General features: G+C 35.9%; 1 protein-coding gene across 1 annotated transcript in view; it reads right to left on the bottom strand.

Moving 5' to 3' along the window:
• The window catches only part of ZNF654 (zinc finger protein 654), a 100,055-nt gene that overhangs the window by 20,092 nt on the left and 61,571 nt on the right, over positions 1-18,392 (bottom strand). The window contains exons 4-6 of the mRNA XM_005878102.2: positions 9,735-9,870; positions 7,001-7,203; positions 5,817-5,956 (exon numbers count right to left, since the gene is read on the bottom strand). Coding sequence (XP_005878164.1) covers positions 5,817-5,956; positions 7,001-7,203; positions 9,735-9,870 — 479 coding nt within the window. The remainder of the gene's footprint in view (positions 1-5,816; positions 5,957-7,000; positions 7,204-9,734; positions 9,871-18,392) is intronic.

The raw sequence follows: 18,392 nt of genomic DNA, 5'->3' as shown, positions 1-18,392 counted from the left end.
ATTACATTAGAAAGATCATACAACATGACCAAGTGGGATTTATTCCGGGGATGCAAGGATGGTACAGTATTCGCAAATCGATAAATATGATACATCACATAAAGAAACTCAGAGACAAAAATCACATAATCATATCAATCAATACAGAAAAAGCATTTTACAAAATCCAACACCCTTTCTTGATAAAAACTCTCAGCAAAGTGGGAATAGAGGGATCATACCTCAACATAATAAAAGCCTTATATGACAAACCTACAGCCAACATTATACTCAAGGGCAAAAACTAAACACATTTCCCCTAAGAACAGGAATAAGACAGGGATGCCCACTTTCACCACTCCTGTTCGATATAGCACTGGAAGTGCTAGCCACAGCAATCAGACAAGAAGAAGAAATAAAAGGCATCCAAATTGGAAAAGAAGTAAAAATGTCCTTATTCACAGATGACATACTATACATAGAAAACCCCAAAGACTTCATCAAAAAACTACTAGACTTAATAAATGAATTTGGCAATGTAGCAGGATACAAAATTAACACCCAGAAATCTATGGCTTTTTTATACACCAATAATGAACTCACAGAAAGAGAAACGGAAAAAAAAAAAAAATCCCATTTACCATTGCACCAAAAAAATTAAGATACCTAGGAATAAACTTAACTAAGGAGGTAAAGACCTGTACTCGGAAAACTTCAGGATATTGAAAAAAGAGATAGAGGAAGACAAACAAATGGAAGAACATACCATGTTCATGGATTGGTAGAATCATCATCATTAAAATGTCCATACTACACAAAGCAATCTACAGATTCAATGCAATCCCCATTAATATACCAATGGCATATTTCAAAGATCTAGAACAAACTCTCCAAAAATTCATCTGGAATAAAAAAAGACCCCGAATAGCCGCAGCAAGCCTGAGAAAGAAGATCAAAGTTGGAGGGATCAAGCTATATTACCAAACCATGGTTCTCAAAATTGCCTGTTACTGACACAAGAACAGACATATAGACCAATGGAACAGAACAGAGAACCCAGAAATCAACCCGAGCCATTATGCTCAATTAATATTTGACAAAGGAGACAAGAGCATACAATGACAATATAGACAACCAGATAAGACACTGTATTTCTGAACCATATTTTTCCAACAGAATAATAAATATCTCATATTATCTTTAATTCACCCTTTTTGTTGCTAGCTGAATCTCTGTCTCCATAGGGAAAACTTTCCTGACCTAATACAGCCACTTCCTCCTGAACATCGCTGCAGACCAAAATGTCTTCAAAAAACCTCTACTCAGATATCTTTACAGACACAGCTCCTGGGGCAATGTAAACTAAGGAGAAAAAAAATGGGACTACATCAAAATAAAAAGCTTCTGCACAGCAAAAGAAACCATCAACAAAACAACAAGAAAGCCCACTGCATGGGAGAACATATTTGCCAATGTTATTTCAGATAAGGGTTAAATCTCCAACATTTACAGAGAACTCATACAACTTAACAAAAGGAAAATAAATGATCCAATCAAAAATTGGTCAAAGGATCTAAATAGACACTTTTTGAAAGAGGACATATAGAAGGCCCAGACACATATGAAAACATGCTCAAAGTCAGTAATTATCTAAGAGATGCAAATCAAAACAACAATCAGATAGCATCTCACAGCTGTCAGAATGGCTATTATCAACAAATCAACGAACAACTGGTGCTGGCGAGGATGTGGAGAAAAAGGAACCCTCTAGCACTGCTGGTGGGAATGCAGACTGGTGCAGCCACTGTGGAAGACAGTATGGAGTTTCCTCAAAAAGTTAAAAATGGAACTCCCATTTGACCAAATAACTCCACTTCTAGGACTATATCCCAAGAAACCAGAAACACCAATCAGAAAGGATACATGCACCCCTATGTTCATAGCACAATTTACAATAGCAAAGATTTGGAAACAGCGTAAGTGCCCATCAGCAGATGAGTGGATTAAAAAACTGTGGTACATCTACACAATGGAATACTATGCCGCTATAAAAAAGAAGGAACTTTTACCATTTGCAACAACATGGTTGGAACTGGAGAGCATTATGCTAAGTGAAATAAAACAGGTGGAGAAAGATAAATATCACATGATCTCACTCATATGTAGGATATAACGATCAACATAATTTGATGAACAAGAATAGATCAATCTAGAGACAAATGGTAGGGGAGGTGGGGTTAGAGAGCAACTAAAGGACTTATGTACATGCATATTAGCATAACCAATGGACACAGACACTGGGGCGGTTGGGGCATGGGTGTGGGGGGAAGGTCAATTGAGGAAAAAAGGAGACATATGTAAAACTTCAGACAATAAAAAAAAAAATAGAGAGGTAGAAGAAATGAGGGCAGACTATGAGAACTCAGCCTACTCAGAAGAAAGGACCAAGAAGCAGGCTAAAGATTCCTTTCCAGTTAGGCAGCTGGGAGTTGCATTTCGCAGCTCTATTCTTGGAGGGTGATAACGGCCAGGAGTGGGAAGGATAGGCACTGTTCTATTTTTAATTTCCCTCCTTAAAGAGTAGAAATTGGTTAGCCAAGAAAATAGGTAAAATGTTTTCCTCTTTGTTGTTGCTTACACAATTCCAATTTACTTAACAATATGAAAAGACTGAAGACATCCTGTTTAGATAGTTTAATACAGCCAAGGGCAAAGAACATGCCTATCCTCATAGGAAGCGATCTATAATAATAAAAACATAATATACTAATAAGACCGGACAGCCCAACGATCTTCTGGACATCCTTCTGGATGATCTTCTGGACGAAGCAGGGGCTGTGAGGGCCAAGGCAGCCACTGCAGCTGCAAGGGCCGAGCCCCTTGCACGAATTTTGTGCATCGGGCCTCTAATCCTATCTAATAATAGACAAACAGGCGTACCTTCGCTACGCCTCCCATTGGCTAATCAGCACAATATGCAAATTAACCGCCAACAAAGATGGCAGTTAATTTGCATACGGCGCGGAGCGAAGACTGAAGGCGGCTCCAGCTGGAGCGAAAGCCTGGGTCCCGGGTGCTGGCAGCCAGGGGAAGGGAAGGCCTATTGCACGAATCTTTTCATGCAACAGGCCTCTAGTCTACTATAATAGTCATGACTATATTCTGTTTTGAAATACTACTTATCAAGAAATGATACTTAAGTGTATTTGAAATTCCAACTTACCAGGAAAACTTTTGAATAAAAACTTACATAATCTAACTAAAAGTATTCTCTCCTAGAAGATAATCCACTAGTTTTTAGACCCAGTTCTGTTACTAATGACCTATTTATCTCTTAGTCTGAAGATTTTAATCTATAAAACAAGAATATTAAATGAGTTTAGCTTAAATCCCCCTTTGAGCTACTGTTTTAAATATTTAAAATTCAAAAGCACTGATAAAAAATGTTTATAACCCATATCATTTCAGATTATTATATTCATCAAATGAAATCTAGTTTTTCCTTCAAAATTAATGAAATGTCAAAGTGGTAAAGTTTGTGTGTATGTGTGTATGTGTGTTGAGGGAGGGGGACAGAAGTTATTAGAATCTTTTATAATAATTATTCATGGTTTCACCTAACACTACTCTAACAGTAGGTCCTAAAAACACTCATAATACATTCTAAGTTACATATCCTACTAATAACTTTTAAGTAATTCTTAAAATGTTTTTTTTAAACTAATACACAATACCATTTACATTAGTACCTAAGAAACAAAATACTTAGGTATAAATTAAACAAATATGCACAAAATATATGAGGAAAACTACACAACTCAGGTGAATTTAATCAACTAAATAAAAGGAGAGATTTTTCCAGGATAGAAAGACACAATATTATCAAGATGTTGGTTCTTCCCAACTTGATCTCTAGATTTAATGCAATCTCGATCAAAATCCTAGCAGGTCATTTTATGGATATTGACAAACTGATTTTAAAGTTTATATGGAGAAGCAAAAGATCCAGAATAGCCAAAATAAAATTGAAGAATAGCAAAGTTGGAGGATTAATCTATCTATCTTCAAGTTTTACTATAAAGCTAAAGTAATGAGGACACTGTTGTATTGTGAAAGAATAAATAGATCAATGGAACAGAATACAGAGCCCTGACATAGACCCACATAAATATAGTCAATTGATCTTAAACAAAGGAACAAAGGCAATACAATGGAGCAAAGGTAGTCTCTTTAACAGATGATGCTAGAACTGGACATCCACATGAAAAATAATGAATCTAGACACAGACCTTATAACTTTCATGAATAGTAACTCAAAATGGACCACAGACCTAAACATAAAATGCAAAATTATAAAACTTCTAGAATATAAGATAGGATAATACTTAGATGACTTGGGTATGGTGATACCATTTTGGACAAAACACCAAAAACATGATTCATGAAAGAAATAAAATTTCATTAAAATTAAAAACCTCTTCTCTGTAAAAGACAATATAAAAAAAATTAAAAGACAAGACCCAGACTGGGAGAAAACATTTATAAAAGACATCTGATAAATGACTATTATCCACAATATACAAAGAACTCTTAAAACTCAACAATAAGAAAACAAGCAACTCGACTGAAAAAATGGTCCAAAAATCTTAATGGACAGACACCTCACCAAAGAAGATATACAGATGGCAAGAAAGATTATGAAAAGATGCTCCACATCATATGACATCAGGGAAATGCAAATTGAAACGACGAGATGCTACTATACACCTATTAGCAGGGCCAAAATCTGGAACCCTGACCACAAATACTGGTGAAGATGAGCAACAGGAATTTTCATAAATTGCTGGTGGGAATAAGAAATGGTACAGCCATTTTGGAAGACAGTTTGGCAGTATCTTATAAAACTAAACATACTCTTATCATATGTTCCAGCAATAATGCTCCTTGGTATTTTTACCCAAAGGAGTTGCAAACATGTCCACACAAAAAAACCTGCACGCAGATCGTTTATAGCAGCTTTATTCATAACTGACAAAACTTGGAAACAACCAAGATGTCCTTCATTATGTGAACAGATAAATAAACTGTGGTACATCAGACAAGGGAATATTATTTTGCACTAATGAGCTATCAAACTATGAAAAGACATGGAGGAACCTTAAATGTATAGTACTAAGGTAAAAGCCATTCTGAGAGGACTACATGAATGATCCCAACTAGCTGATACTCTGAAAAGGCAAAACTATGAAGACAGTAAAAAGATCAGTGCTTTCCAGAGGTGGGGATCAGAGAGAGATGAAGAGTTAGAGCTCCGAAGATTTTAGGGCAGTGAAAATACTCTGTATGATACTACAATGATAGATATGTAATTATATGTTTGTTTAACCCATAGAATATATAACACCGAGAGTGAACTGTCAACTTTGGGTGATTATAATGAATCAGTGGAGATTCATCCTTGATAAAAAATGTACCATACTGGTGAGTGATATTGATATATATGTGTGGGAGCAGGGGGTATATGGAAAATGTCTGTGCCTCCCTTTCAGTTTTGCTGTTAAGGTAAAACTGCTCTAAAAATTTGTCTTAAATTAAAAAACAAACAAGCTAACACTCCAAATTTAATTTTAAACATGATTGTTTCATTATAACACATACCTTAAACATTTACAATATCAATTACTAGTACTTGATCATTTTCTTTTTTAATCTTTAGGCATTATTGCTTCTTGCTTAACATTTTCACATAACTTTTTAAAAAAATATAAAGTCCAAACTCTGCTAACCAATTTTTCTGTTCCCCGTCTTACTTTAATTTCTATATTAGGAACACTTACCAGATACAATACATATCCCCATTCTGGAGCTGTGAAATAAGAAAAGATTCACAGAGTTGTAAGGCTAACATAGTCTTGCCTTCTTTTTCAGTGTTACAGATGATATCAATTCCACTCTTACAATCAGTTTTCAATAAATGCTATAAGAGGAAAAGAAAAATTAGTTCATGTCATTAAAAATATCTAAAAGCTAGTTGCAATAAGTGTTTAAACATTCAGAAGAAATTAGATGTTTAGTTTTCTTCTACAAAGACAATGATGAATTGTACAGAAAATTTTTCATAGCTTCATATTTTTACTATATAGCACCTATAGTTTACAGTTACTTTTAATCTCATTAATGTTTATAACTTATAGGTAGGAAGGATCCATATTAGGAAAAGATTCTTTCATCTTGAAAAAAACAAAATAACAAACATGAAAATTTTAATTTTTAAATATTTTATTTAAAAGGCAAAATCATAATGGTTCTCAGTTTTTATTTGACCTCTGTCACACCAGAAACTCAACATAAATAATGCTTATTGCTGTCCTGGCTAGGTGGCTCAGTTGGTTGAAGTATACACCAAAAGGCTGTGGGTTCAATTCCTGGTCAGGGCACATACCTAGGTTGTAGTTTTGATCCCTGGTTGGGACATGTATGGAAGGCAACTGATCCATATTTTTCACTCACATCAGTGTTTCTCTCTCTCCCCCTTCCTTTCTCTCTAAAAATCAATAAATATAAATAAAATAAATAAAATGAAGCTTATTAATGTTTTGTTAATTTCATCATTTGTTGATATCAGATTTTTCAGTGGTCGGCAAACTGTGGCTCGCGAGCCACATGCGGCTCTTTGGTCCCTTGTGTGTGGCTCTTCCACAAAATACCGACTTCTGGGCATGGGCCATGACGTTTCAATTGCACTGTACGTGCGCACCCACACGTGGTATTTTGTGGAAGAGCCACACTCAAGGGGCCAAAGAGCCGCATGTGGCTCGCGAGCCACAGTTTGCCAACCACTGGTCTAATTTAACATGAGCTTAAAGAATGGTGTTAAAGAGAACACATCTAAATAATTTAATCTGAAAACCTTTGGTATTACTATAAAAAGGAATTTAACAAGATTCAGCTATATTTTCCCCTGTTTTTTATTATAAGGTTAAAATGATGATAGACAAACAAACAAAATCTTAAACAATACCTCCCGGAATAGCTGTTCTTCTACAGGTGACATAAATAGACATGTGAAGAGTGCTTGATGGAAATACAAGTCTTTGCTGATTTCTGGGTGATTTATACAAGATTTAATAAGAGCCATTGCTTCGGGTATGCGTTCACAAGCAATTAGGTATCTGGCACGTAGTTCAAAGAATAGTGGATTTTCCGAACTTAAGTATTTGTTCACTGTATTAAATAGAGAACAGACTCATATTACTCTCAAGAAAGGATTCTCTCAAACTCTTGATTGTTGTTTGAAACTTTATCACTAACGTGTGGCATTTAATTAGATTAACTAGTTATTTAATTAAATAGCATTTTCTTAGTAAGAGTTTATTTGTGAAAAAAGATATACAATTATATGATTGGAAAAATGGAAATAAAAGTGACAACAAAACAATGCTCAAGAAATACCTGTTGATTTCTTCTCAGTTTAAAAAGTAAAAAACCTGAAATATTTATTTTTCAGTTCACTAATATGTTAAAATGTTTCAAATAACATGGGGTATGTAATTTCTAGTCTAAGATTATGTACTCTGATCTTAGTGCTCAATATTTTCATTACTGATTAATTATAGAGAAATAAATCTGAATTAATGAAAAAGTTAAATCATGAAAGAAATGTTTTATTACTTGTCAACAAAAGATTAAGCCAAAAGGAATGCTTATTAATATGTGCTCATGTATCACTAAGAATAATTACTAACAAATACTTGGTTTTACACAATTAAAAAGTATACAAACACCTTTATCTACTAAGTTTATTTAGACCTAACAACATCCTTATGATAGTTATCATAGTATTTGTTTTACAGATCACAAAACTGAGTCTCAGAGAGGTCAAATGACTTGCCCAAAGACAAAAGTTAAGTGGCGAAGCAGGAACTAGAACATATATATCCTATTGGACCCCAAGTATTTTAATTAGTTATATGTTTAATCATTAGCTTCTAAAATACTTATGAGTGATGTTTTATTTGGGTGCCAACATTTGCCTTGCAGTTCTGTTTCCAACATATGATCAACAGACACTCATCTGTACAGTTAATGCAAAGATAAACCTCACACTAGTTTTTGCCCTAATGATCACCAACCAGAGAAGAGTCATTCATATTAATGAGGCTCTAGAGCAGCTTTTCCCAGAGTGAGGTATGTCAATGTAAGTATTAAAGGACTATGTGTGAAGAACTATATATACATATATTAAGGCCATCAGACTTCAAAGCAACTCATAATATGTTTGTTCTTGCTCCTACTCAGAGAAGCCTAAAAGCTCTCCTAAAAGCCCTAACTTTTCACTCCTTTGGAAGCTCTGTCTTGTCTATCTCCTACCCCCATCTTGCCTCATTCCCTGGTCTCCTCATAGTTTTCTTCAGCTAGTCACCTTTGCCTTACCTGTATTTGACTCTACCTTTCCTCAGCCATCCAACTCTTCCTCCTCAGTTCCAGCTGCTTCCGTTCTTTTATTCCTTCTCCAGACCCTCATATCAAGTTCGTCTCATTTGTATCCCTTGGGTATATAACACTGTCACATATATATTTCAGCCCTTTCCTCCTATTTTGTCTTATCTCCCATCTCATCCCACTGCTTTGCACTACACTTCTTCAGGCCTTATCTTTCATCTTCTCTCACATCTCTGTCATTGGCCTCCACACTTGTATCTGAGTTGGCTTGCTCTTAAGCCCAAGAATCACAGCTCCTTCTCCACTCAACTCTACCTACAACCCACCCCTACCCTCACCCCTTAACCTGGGACAAATGGACAGATCCTAACCCACAGAGCACAATCTGTGGTATGAAGTGTCTTTCTCACCAGACCAAGGTCTGAATTGTTCCAGAGCTAGGAGTTCTTGTCTTTTCCTTTTGGCAATCTTAAAATTGTACTCCTTAGGCTCTCTCCATACATTCAAATGTTTTTCACAGTTTTGTGTTTATTCACTACTGCTCAGCTCTACATTCTAAGTTTTGGTGATCAGCTGTGGCTTAGGAATAATATGTGAGAAGCAGTTGACAGAGCCTCCTTCCTCAAAAGAAAATTCTGGCCCACAGGAACCACTGTACATCTAGGTTTAAGAGGAGGTGATGTCAAAGAAGTATGCAGGCAGTAAAGGGATGAGGGAAAATTTAACTTCTAATAATGGATGAAGTGTGGGAAATACTGCTCTACAGTATTTGGAATTGAAATTTAGTCACTTATTCACTTATACAGTCATCATGTGGTCATTCATTCAATCAACATATACTTATATTAAGCACCTACTCTCTACCAGGCACTGGGCTAGGTGTGGGATATACAGTAATAGTGATAAAAATTGGATGAGTTATAGCTCTCACAGCTGCTTCTGTATAAGGGAGATCTCATGTGCTTAAGCAGGATTTTTGTTTTGTTTTAGGGTTTGGCAACTTAAATAGATATTTAAACTATAACTGCAGTGACAAAAGCAAATGAACTCTCTGTAAGTAACATCTGGACAGTAAATATGTTAATTCCCATTAGAATGGGAAATTACTAGAAATAAATGTATCCAAGTCTAGTGTCAAAAATCACTCTTAGGGCACGTTAGTACAACAAATTAAACACACTTCATGTAAAAATACATAATTCTTACTCAATATTATAAAATAAAGAAAAATCACTAATACTGCTCTAGTGAGATAATGAAATTGTGTTTGCTTCTCACAAATGTTGGTTTTGATTTTGAGTTTCCTGAAGTACCTATCTCCTGAGATGCTGGCTGGGCTTTAAGAACAGCTTGCAACACTGGATCTTCCCATGGGCCACCATCTCTAATGATTCGAGTCACCAGTTCCAGATTCACATTTCCATATCTGCGGAGGTGATTCTGGCATTCCTAGGAGAGAAAAATCATTTTTTGCTTTATGAATTTAAAGGGGTTAAAAATTAAACTTGATCATTATTGTCAATAAAATGACTGATGGCCAATGAGGCAGTTATTAAATTATAAAAGAGAAAGGGTTGTTAAGTAACCTATGTAGGGTGTCAAAACCCATTAGTACACAAGTTAACTTTAATGCCAAAGGTTACACAGTTTGTACATAACTGGACTTAGGAAATCCCATTATAATGGGGATGAAGTGTAACCTAAGGAAAAAACTTAAGGAATGAATTATTTCTAGGAAGAAAATTGCATTGCTAAAATGTAAGAAAAAAACTTAATGGATGCATCATTTCTAGGAAAACCACCAGGTTGCAAAAACCAAATGGAAACACAGGATGCATCATTTCTAGGAAAAGAACCAGGTTGCAAAAGTGTTTTACTTAAATGCTTACTTAAATTTACGTGAGGGCTCACAAGGTTTCTGTTAACAAGGGCAAGCAAAAGCCTGACAATAAGAAGGGTAGAGGGTCCAATGCAGACTCTGGTTGACAAGTACACATAGGTGCCCTGCCCAATCCCAAATGTATTATCCTAGTTGTGGTACAAGGTTGAAAGATGAAAATTCTATTCTACTTTGTTGTGCAAGTACATTTGTAGTCTTGGGACGAAAAATGACAGGCTTAAGGAATGAATCGGACCTATAATACTAGTATGAAGACTTTGCATTTGGTTTAAGATAAAAATGTATTGGTAAGTTGGGCATTAGTTGATAATTTGTCTATGCATATTCTATTGGTTTTTTTAAGATATTTGAAATGTTTTTAGAGAATCTATTATCTCAGATTTGTGATTATAATATGAATTATGTAACAAGTTAGGTTAGTAAGCAATGTTTAATATTTAGGAGGACTTGGTTTACTGAATTTATAAATTTGATTTATTAGATTTAGATTTACAATATTTAATTGTTTGATTATGCTTTTCATTTTTTTTGTTGTTTTTTTTTATTATGCTTTTTGATTTATTTTACTTTGTCCATTGTTGTGTTTTAAAATGTTTCAGGGTATTTCATTTGGTAATTTAAAGAGATTAACTGAAGCCTAGTGGAGTTAATAAGACACTGTGGGGTAGGGGAGGCCGGGGGAAGGGAAAGGGGGAAAAAAAAGGAGTCATATGTAATACTCTTTGTAATACTTTAAGCAATAAAACAAAATTTAAAAAAAAAATGAGGTAGATTGTATTTCTGACTTGAGAAATGTCCACGGTGAGAAAAGCAAGTTGCAGAACAATGTGTTCCCAATTATCCCACTTTTGTAAAATAAAATCTACGTATCTGTAAAAAAAATAAAAAAATAAATAAAAATAAATGTATTTTTTAAATGCATAAATTGAGCTTAAGAAAAAACTAGATGTTAAAACTGGCAATGTTAAAAATTTTAATAAATTGTGCATCAATTAAAACAAACAATTGCCAGAATTTCTTTCTATGCTCAAAAAAAAAAAAAAGAAAAAATCCCTAGACATTAAAAAATTAATAACAGTTATAAAACAAAGCTTCAGGATAAAACAATATCCAGGGGTAGGCAATAGTAGCTTTACAGTTGTTGAGTATGTGAAACACAGATTTTATTGTTGTTTTATTAATTATTGTGTTACTTATTTGTATTACAACTGTAAATCTACTTTTGCTCATCCCTGTATGTATAGTCATAGATATTACTTCCCAGATAAATCACTAAGCTACATACTCAAAGTGACAATAAACACTTTGCTTTTATTAAACTGTCATATTCTTTCATCATTTGAATGCTCCAAAGTGATATCTATATGTTACTTCATATTCCTTGTTAAAATATATAAGAGGTTTTGTTTTATAAGAGAATGAGGCAATAGAAGAAATCAGATTTCAAGATAAAGAATCATTCAGTCAAAGAAGTCAAAGAAAATAAGTTCACCTAAAAGTCATTTAGGACATTCCCAAATTAAAATGAGCAAACAAGCAAGCAAACAAAATCCCTATAAACAATGGGCAAGTTACTTTTCCTTACCCTCTCTGTGCTACTTCAATGAACTCCTCTGCAAAAAGAATAGTAAAAACACCTCCTTCGTAGGATTGTTTTGAGGATTAAATAATAAACTGTATTGAAAAGTGCTTGGTATAGTACCTGGCATATGGCAAACACCTAATAAATACTAGCTATTATTTCTTCTATATTTTTTAACGTTTTGAATAAATATTTTATTTTAGGACACCCAATTGCCTTAGCATAAAATTTATTTCTAGATTTCCATGTGCCAGCATGTTAGAGCATTAAAAAAAATAAAATACATGCTTTTTTTAACACATGGAAGATAGTAATGACCTGTGGCAGCAGCTTCATGGTTGAAAACAGTCATCAATTTCAAACATCAAGGTAAACAAAATCCTAAATTACACTAGACACAATATTGGTACCCCTAAAATTCAAGCTGGCTTTTGGTCCAATCAAAGCACAAGAAATAAGGTGAGCTGTAGCTTTGCTGCTAAGCCCTTGGACAACCCATCTTTCTAGCTGTATTAGAGTAAGTGAGGCACCAATCATACAGCCATTAATATTTGAACTGGACTTAGGCCAAAGTCAAGATATGGGAAAGCAGGTCTACTGCTAATTTCTTAAACTTGGCTGAAAATAAGAAACACTTGGAGGTCTTGTTAAGTAACAGATTCCCAGGCCCCAGTTGAAACCTACTGAGTCGAAATTTCTAGGGGAAAGCCCTGATGATCTATCTGTAAATCTAACAACCTTTATCCCACAGTCAATTTTGGCACACTTTTTTATTGCACCTCCTACAATTAGTGTCTACTTTCACAAATATTCATACTTTAAGTTATATACTTACATTCCATCAACTCTTCTATTAAAAATTAGCAAATTAGCTTATGTTCATTTTCCTAAGATAAAAATTATAAATACAAGTTTTTTGTGTGTGTGCACTTCTTGAATCAAGTACACTGTATTTTGGAGACCGCTTCTATGAGAAATAGCTCAGGATAGGCAATAAAGATTAAATAAACATTCTGTTCTATTTAAAGACACAGGCCTGGCCCTAGCCAGTTTGGCTCAGTGGATAGAGCGTTGGCCCACGGACTGAAGGGTCCTGAGTTCGATTCCAGTCAAGGGCATGTACCTTGGTTGCAGGCTCCTGGCCCTGGTGGGGGGGAGGGGAGTGCATGCAGGAGGCAATCAATTGATGTGTCCCTCTCACATCAGTGTTTCTCTGTCTCTCCCTCTTCATTCCACTCTCTCTCTTAAAAAAAAAAAATCAATGGAAAAAATATCCTCAGGTGAGGATTAAAAAGACACAGGCCTGGTAGGCCTGGAAGGAGAGGGGTGGGAAACAAGTGGGGTGGAAAGGGTCAATGCGGGGGAAAGGGGGACATCTATAATACTTTCAACAATAAAGATAAATTTAAAAATATAAAATGAATCATTCTTGTATAATATCTAAATAAGTAAATAAGACACAGGATGAAAAAAAACAAGTAAGTTTGTAAGTATGTTTGGGTTCCTGCTTCCTTAAATACTATGGTGGCTTTTTTAGATGGTATTCAGTCTACTAGTAAAAGCCTTCAAAGTGAAAAAGGAAGCACCAAAATCACTACAGAATTCACAACTTATCTTTCCTAAAATATATATACATATTGTGTGTGTTTTAGAACGTTTACTTAAAGATTTAGACCTGCATATTAACCTAATCCTTTACTAAGTCATCTGTCTATTGTCATTAATACCACTGCACTGTCCTAAATACAGAGGTGGGCAAAAGTAGATTAACAGTTGTTCATGTAGAAAAAAACAATAAATAATACAAGAATAAACTATTTCATGAACTCACAACTGTAGACCCACTTTTGTCCACCCCATATAATTCCCTCAAAAACTTTTATTCAACCTTATGTCATAGCAAAGTTAGAGAGAAAACAAAACTCCTTCCCTCACTCTTCTTTTGGAATCTATGTGGCGTGGGCTTAATGTTTTATTTTAGAAGATTTTTCTTCCATGAACTCGTTCCCACTTTGCTTAACTCTAGTTGGCCACTAGAACATGTCTGTGAAGCTGCAGATCAGTGTGCTGGCTATTCTGCATACTTGATCTGAACCCTTCGCCAACTTATCACAGGATGAAAGTCTTAACGCCCCAACTTCATGACCTCTGGACTTACCTACCTACTCATTCATCTATTACACATCATGAAATACTTTTTTGTCTAATCTGGTGTATTCCATGTCTCTCAAACTCATCTTGTACTTTCTTGCCTATGCTTTTTCTCATAGCACGCTCTTTCTCCTACAACTTCGTATGAACCTATCTAAATCCTTTCCTAACTATCTTTCCTACATGGGTAAGATACCACAAGTCTGGAAATTCCTGGTTTTGGGTATTAGTTGTATTTATATTTGTGTTTGGAATCAAATATAAAACTCAACTTCTTCTGTTGATCCTAATGTCATGTCAGTTTTCTTTTAACATCTCCTGGTCTGCGTCCTCCTTGCCACTTCTACAGGCTTATCCTCTTTTCTGGGCTTTCATCTGCATTCACTCAGATAACCACATTAAAGTTTCTCCCTCTCCCCAATAAGGCAGTTTTGAGAAGGTTTTAAAGAATGCTGGGTTGAGTGTAGGTCCTTGTTCTACTTCTGGAAACCTCAACTCCATTGGAGCTTAATTTTCTGTTATGTAAAGTAAGGAATTATTGTATTAAACAATTTCTAAGATGATTCCCAGTCTTGAAATTATAAAAATTCCATAAATACCTAGCAATTAGACATATTTGATTTTTTTAAATAACTAGAATCATGTACTTACTGAACTATTTAACATATCCCTTATAAGAGTTAAAAAAAAAGATTATTTAAATTATGTAATTGGTTACCTATTTAATAAACATAATTACATATTTTTTTAAAATTTAGGTAAAAAATGTGAATGTTACTTAAATTTGCAATCAGAGTTTTATCTGAGGGGAAAGACAATCATAAATATTGTAAAACCATCAACTGAGAGCATAGTCAAATTTCAAAATTAATTTGTAGTTGCTATTCTAATGAAAGCACATGCACCCATTAACATTTTAAAATAAGTAATGAAATCATATGGCCAACAGAGAAGTACTATTGTTATAGTTCTAAATTGTAAGACAAACCTGAAGCAGAATTAAGGTGTATGCAAGATTTCAGCAAAGATTCCTACACAGAGAAATAAATACAAAATCTGATTCAGCAGAAAGAGCGGCAGAGTCAGTCAAGAGGACAAGTGACAGTACTGGCTATGCTACAAACTGGGCAAGTTACTTAATCTCCAATAAATGTTGATAAATAAACAAATGAATCTCTCTGGTCCTTGGTTTCATCATTTATTTAAAAATTAGATTGGAATTACTGCCCTTTACAGTTCTTTAAAGATAAATTTTCTATGACCTAATATTTTATCTGGTGAAATATAAACTATTCCAAGTACAACCATGCTAAAATTCTAGTTGTTATATATTAGGACACTCTACAAAACCAGCTTTCAGTGATTAGTGAATGCTTCACTGATCCATATGAGCTTTAGGAGATAGTTTCAAACTGTTAATCCTATCATTGATTTTTTTGGCAATTACATGCCTGCTCCTGACAATACAAGACTTCGCAAGATGTTCAGAATGTAAGATCTTTATGATTGGTATGAACAACTATTAATGCACACTGTGTATTACTCTCTTTTAGAAGACTGTTGATCCATGTACATTGACTTTTCCAGAAAGATAGAACTTATTGATGCTGACAACCCTATCTTTTGGAGGCTTGCACTTGGTTCCTTAAGCTTAAATGTCTCAAGTTTGTTTCTTTGTTTGTGTATTTATTTTAAATATTTAATGTTGAAAGTATTTCATGTGTCCACTTTTTGCCCCCTTTGAACCTCCGCCCCCATTGTAGCCTACGCACCCCCAAGTCTTTACCACCCTTGTGTCTGTGTCCATGGGTTATGCATATATGCATACAGGTCTTTGGTTGATTACCTCCCACCCACCTACCCTCCCCTGCATTCCCTCCAAGATTCTGCATTCTGTTCCAACTTTCCATGTCTCTGCATCTATATTGTTCATCAGTTTATTTTGTTCATTAGTTTCCAGATATGAGTGAGATCATGGGATACTTGTTTTTCTCTGACTTATTTCACGTAGCATGATACACTCCAGGTCCCTCCATGTTGTCTCAAAGGGTAAGAGATTCTTCGTTTTTACTGCTACAGAGTATTCCATGGTGTAAATGTACCACAACTTTTTTATCCACTCATCTACTGATGGGCACTTGGGTTGTTTCCAGATCTTAGCTATTGTAAATTGTGCTGCTATGAATATAGGGGTGCATACATTCTTTCTGATTGAAGTTTCACATTTCTTAGTATATATTCCTAGAAGTGGGATCACTGGGTCAAATGGAAGTTCCATTTTAAATTTTTTGAGGTAACTCCATATTGTTTTCCATAATGACTGCACTAGTCTGCATTCCCAGCACTGGTCTAGGGTTCCCTTTTCTCCACATCCTCGCCAGCACTTGTCATTTGTTGATTTGTTGATGGTAGCCATTCCGACAAGTGTGAGGTAATACCTCATTGTTGTTTTAATTTGCATCTGTCTGATGATCAATGACTTTGAGCATTTTTTCATGTCTCTTAGCCATCTGTATGTCCACTTTGGAGAAGTGTCTATTTGGGTCCTTTGCCTATTTTTTAATTAGATTGTTTGTCTTCCTTTTGTTAAGTTATATGAGCTCCTTATATATGTTTTAGAATTCAGGGGTCCTCAAACTACGGCCCATGGCCACATGCGGCCCGCCAAAAACATTTATCCAGCCCGCCGGGTGTTTTTGCCGCCGCTGTATGCATAGGAATTTGTTCATAGTTCTTTTTAAAAATATAGTCGAGCCCTCCAACGGTCTGAGGGACAGTGACCTGGCCCCCTGTTTAAAAAGTTTGAGGGCCCCTGTTTTAGATATTGACCCTTTATCAAATGTATCATTGCTAAATACGTTTTTCCATACACTGGGCTCCCTTTTTGTTTTGTTGATGGTTTCTTTTGCTGTGCAGATCTTTTTATTTTGATGTAGTTTTATTTTATTTATTTTCTCCTTAGTTTCCTTTACCCTAGAACTACGTGGTTGGCAAACCATGGCTCGCGAGCCACATGCGGCTCTTTGGCCCCTTGCATGCGGCTCTTCCACAAAATACCACGTGCAGGCGCGCACGTACAGTGCGATTGAAACTTCATGGCCCATGCGCAGAAGTCAGTATTTTGTGGAAGAGCCACACTCAAGGGGCCAAAGAGCCACATGTGGCTCATGAGCCACGGTTTGCTGAGCCACAGTTTGCCGACCACTGCCCTATATAGATATATAGATATATCCATAAACATATTGCTACAAGAGATGCCTGAGATTTTGCTGCCATAAAACTTTTATGGTTTCAAAACTTACATTTAAGTCTTTTATCCATTTTGAGTTTATTCTTGTGTATGGTGTAAGTTGGTGGTCTAGTTTCATTTTTTTGCATGTATCTGTCCAATTTTTCCAACACCATTTATTGAAGAAACTGTCTTTACTCCATTATATGCTCTTGCCTCCTTTGTCAAGTATTAATAGAGCATAATGGCTTGGTTTGATTTCTAGGTTCTCTGTTCTGTTCCATTGGTCTATATGTCTGTTCTTGTGCCAGTACCAGGCAGTTTTGAGAACTGTGGCTTTGTAATATAACTTGATGTCTGGTATTGTGATCCTCCAACTTTGTTCTTTCTCAGGATTGCTGCAGCTACCAGGTGTACCAGTTAATAACGCGGATTTTTTTCAATAGATGGATTTACACATATCCTATATAATAAAGAGGTAATATGCAAATTGACTGTCACACCCTCTCACAAGATGGCTGTGCTCATGTTGTCACATGATGGCCACCACAAGATGGCCGGCATGGGAGGGCAGTTGTGGGTTGATCAGGCCAGCAGGGGACAGCAGTTGGGGGGCGAACAGGCCTGCAGAGGAGGACAGTTAGAGGCGACTGGGCCTGCAGGGGAGGGCAGTTGAGGGCAATTGGGCCGGCAGGGGAGCAGTTAGGCGTCGATCAGACTGGTAGGGGAGTGGTTAGTGGGAGATCAGGCTGGCAGGCAGAAGTGGTTAGGGGCAATCAGGCACTCAGAAGTGGTTAGGGGCAATAAGGCAGGCAGGCAGGCGAGCAGTTGGGGGCCAGAAGTGCTGGATTGTCAGAGGGATGTCCGACTGCCTGTTTAGGCCTGATTCCACTAAACCGACAGTCGGACATCCCCCGAGGGGTCCCAGATTGGAGAGGGTGCAGGCTGGGCTGAGGGACACCCCCCAACACACACCCAGTGCACGAATTTCGTGCGCCGGGCCTCTAGTGTTGATATGTGTGTGATTTGATATGTATGCTATTTTGTTGTATTGACAGCAAGCTTCAAAACTTCATATGTCAAATTTGCTGAAGGTGTTAACATCATAG

This window comes from Myotis brandtii, unplaced genomic scaffold, assembly GCF_000412655.1.
Source record: "Myotis brandtii unplaced genomic scaffold, ASM41265v1 scaffold546, whole genome shotgun sequence".
In the NCBI taxonomy this organism is placed as follows: Eukaryota; Metazoa; Chordata; class Mammalia; order Chiroptera; family Vespertilionidae; genus Myotis; species Myotis brandtii.
This window is presented reverse-complemented; position numbering and strand designations above follow the sequence as displayed.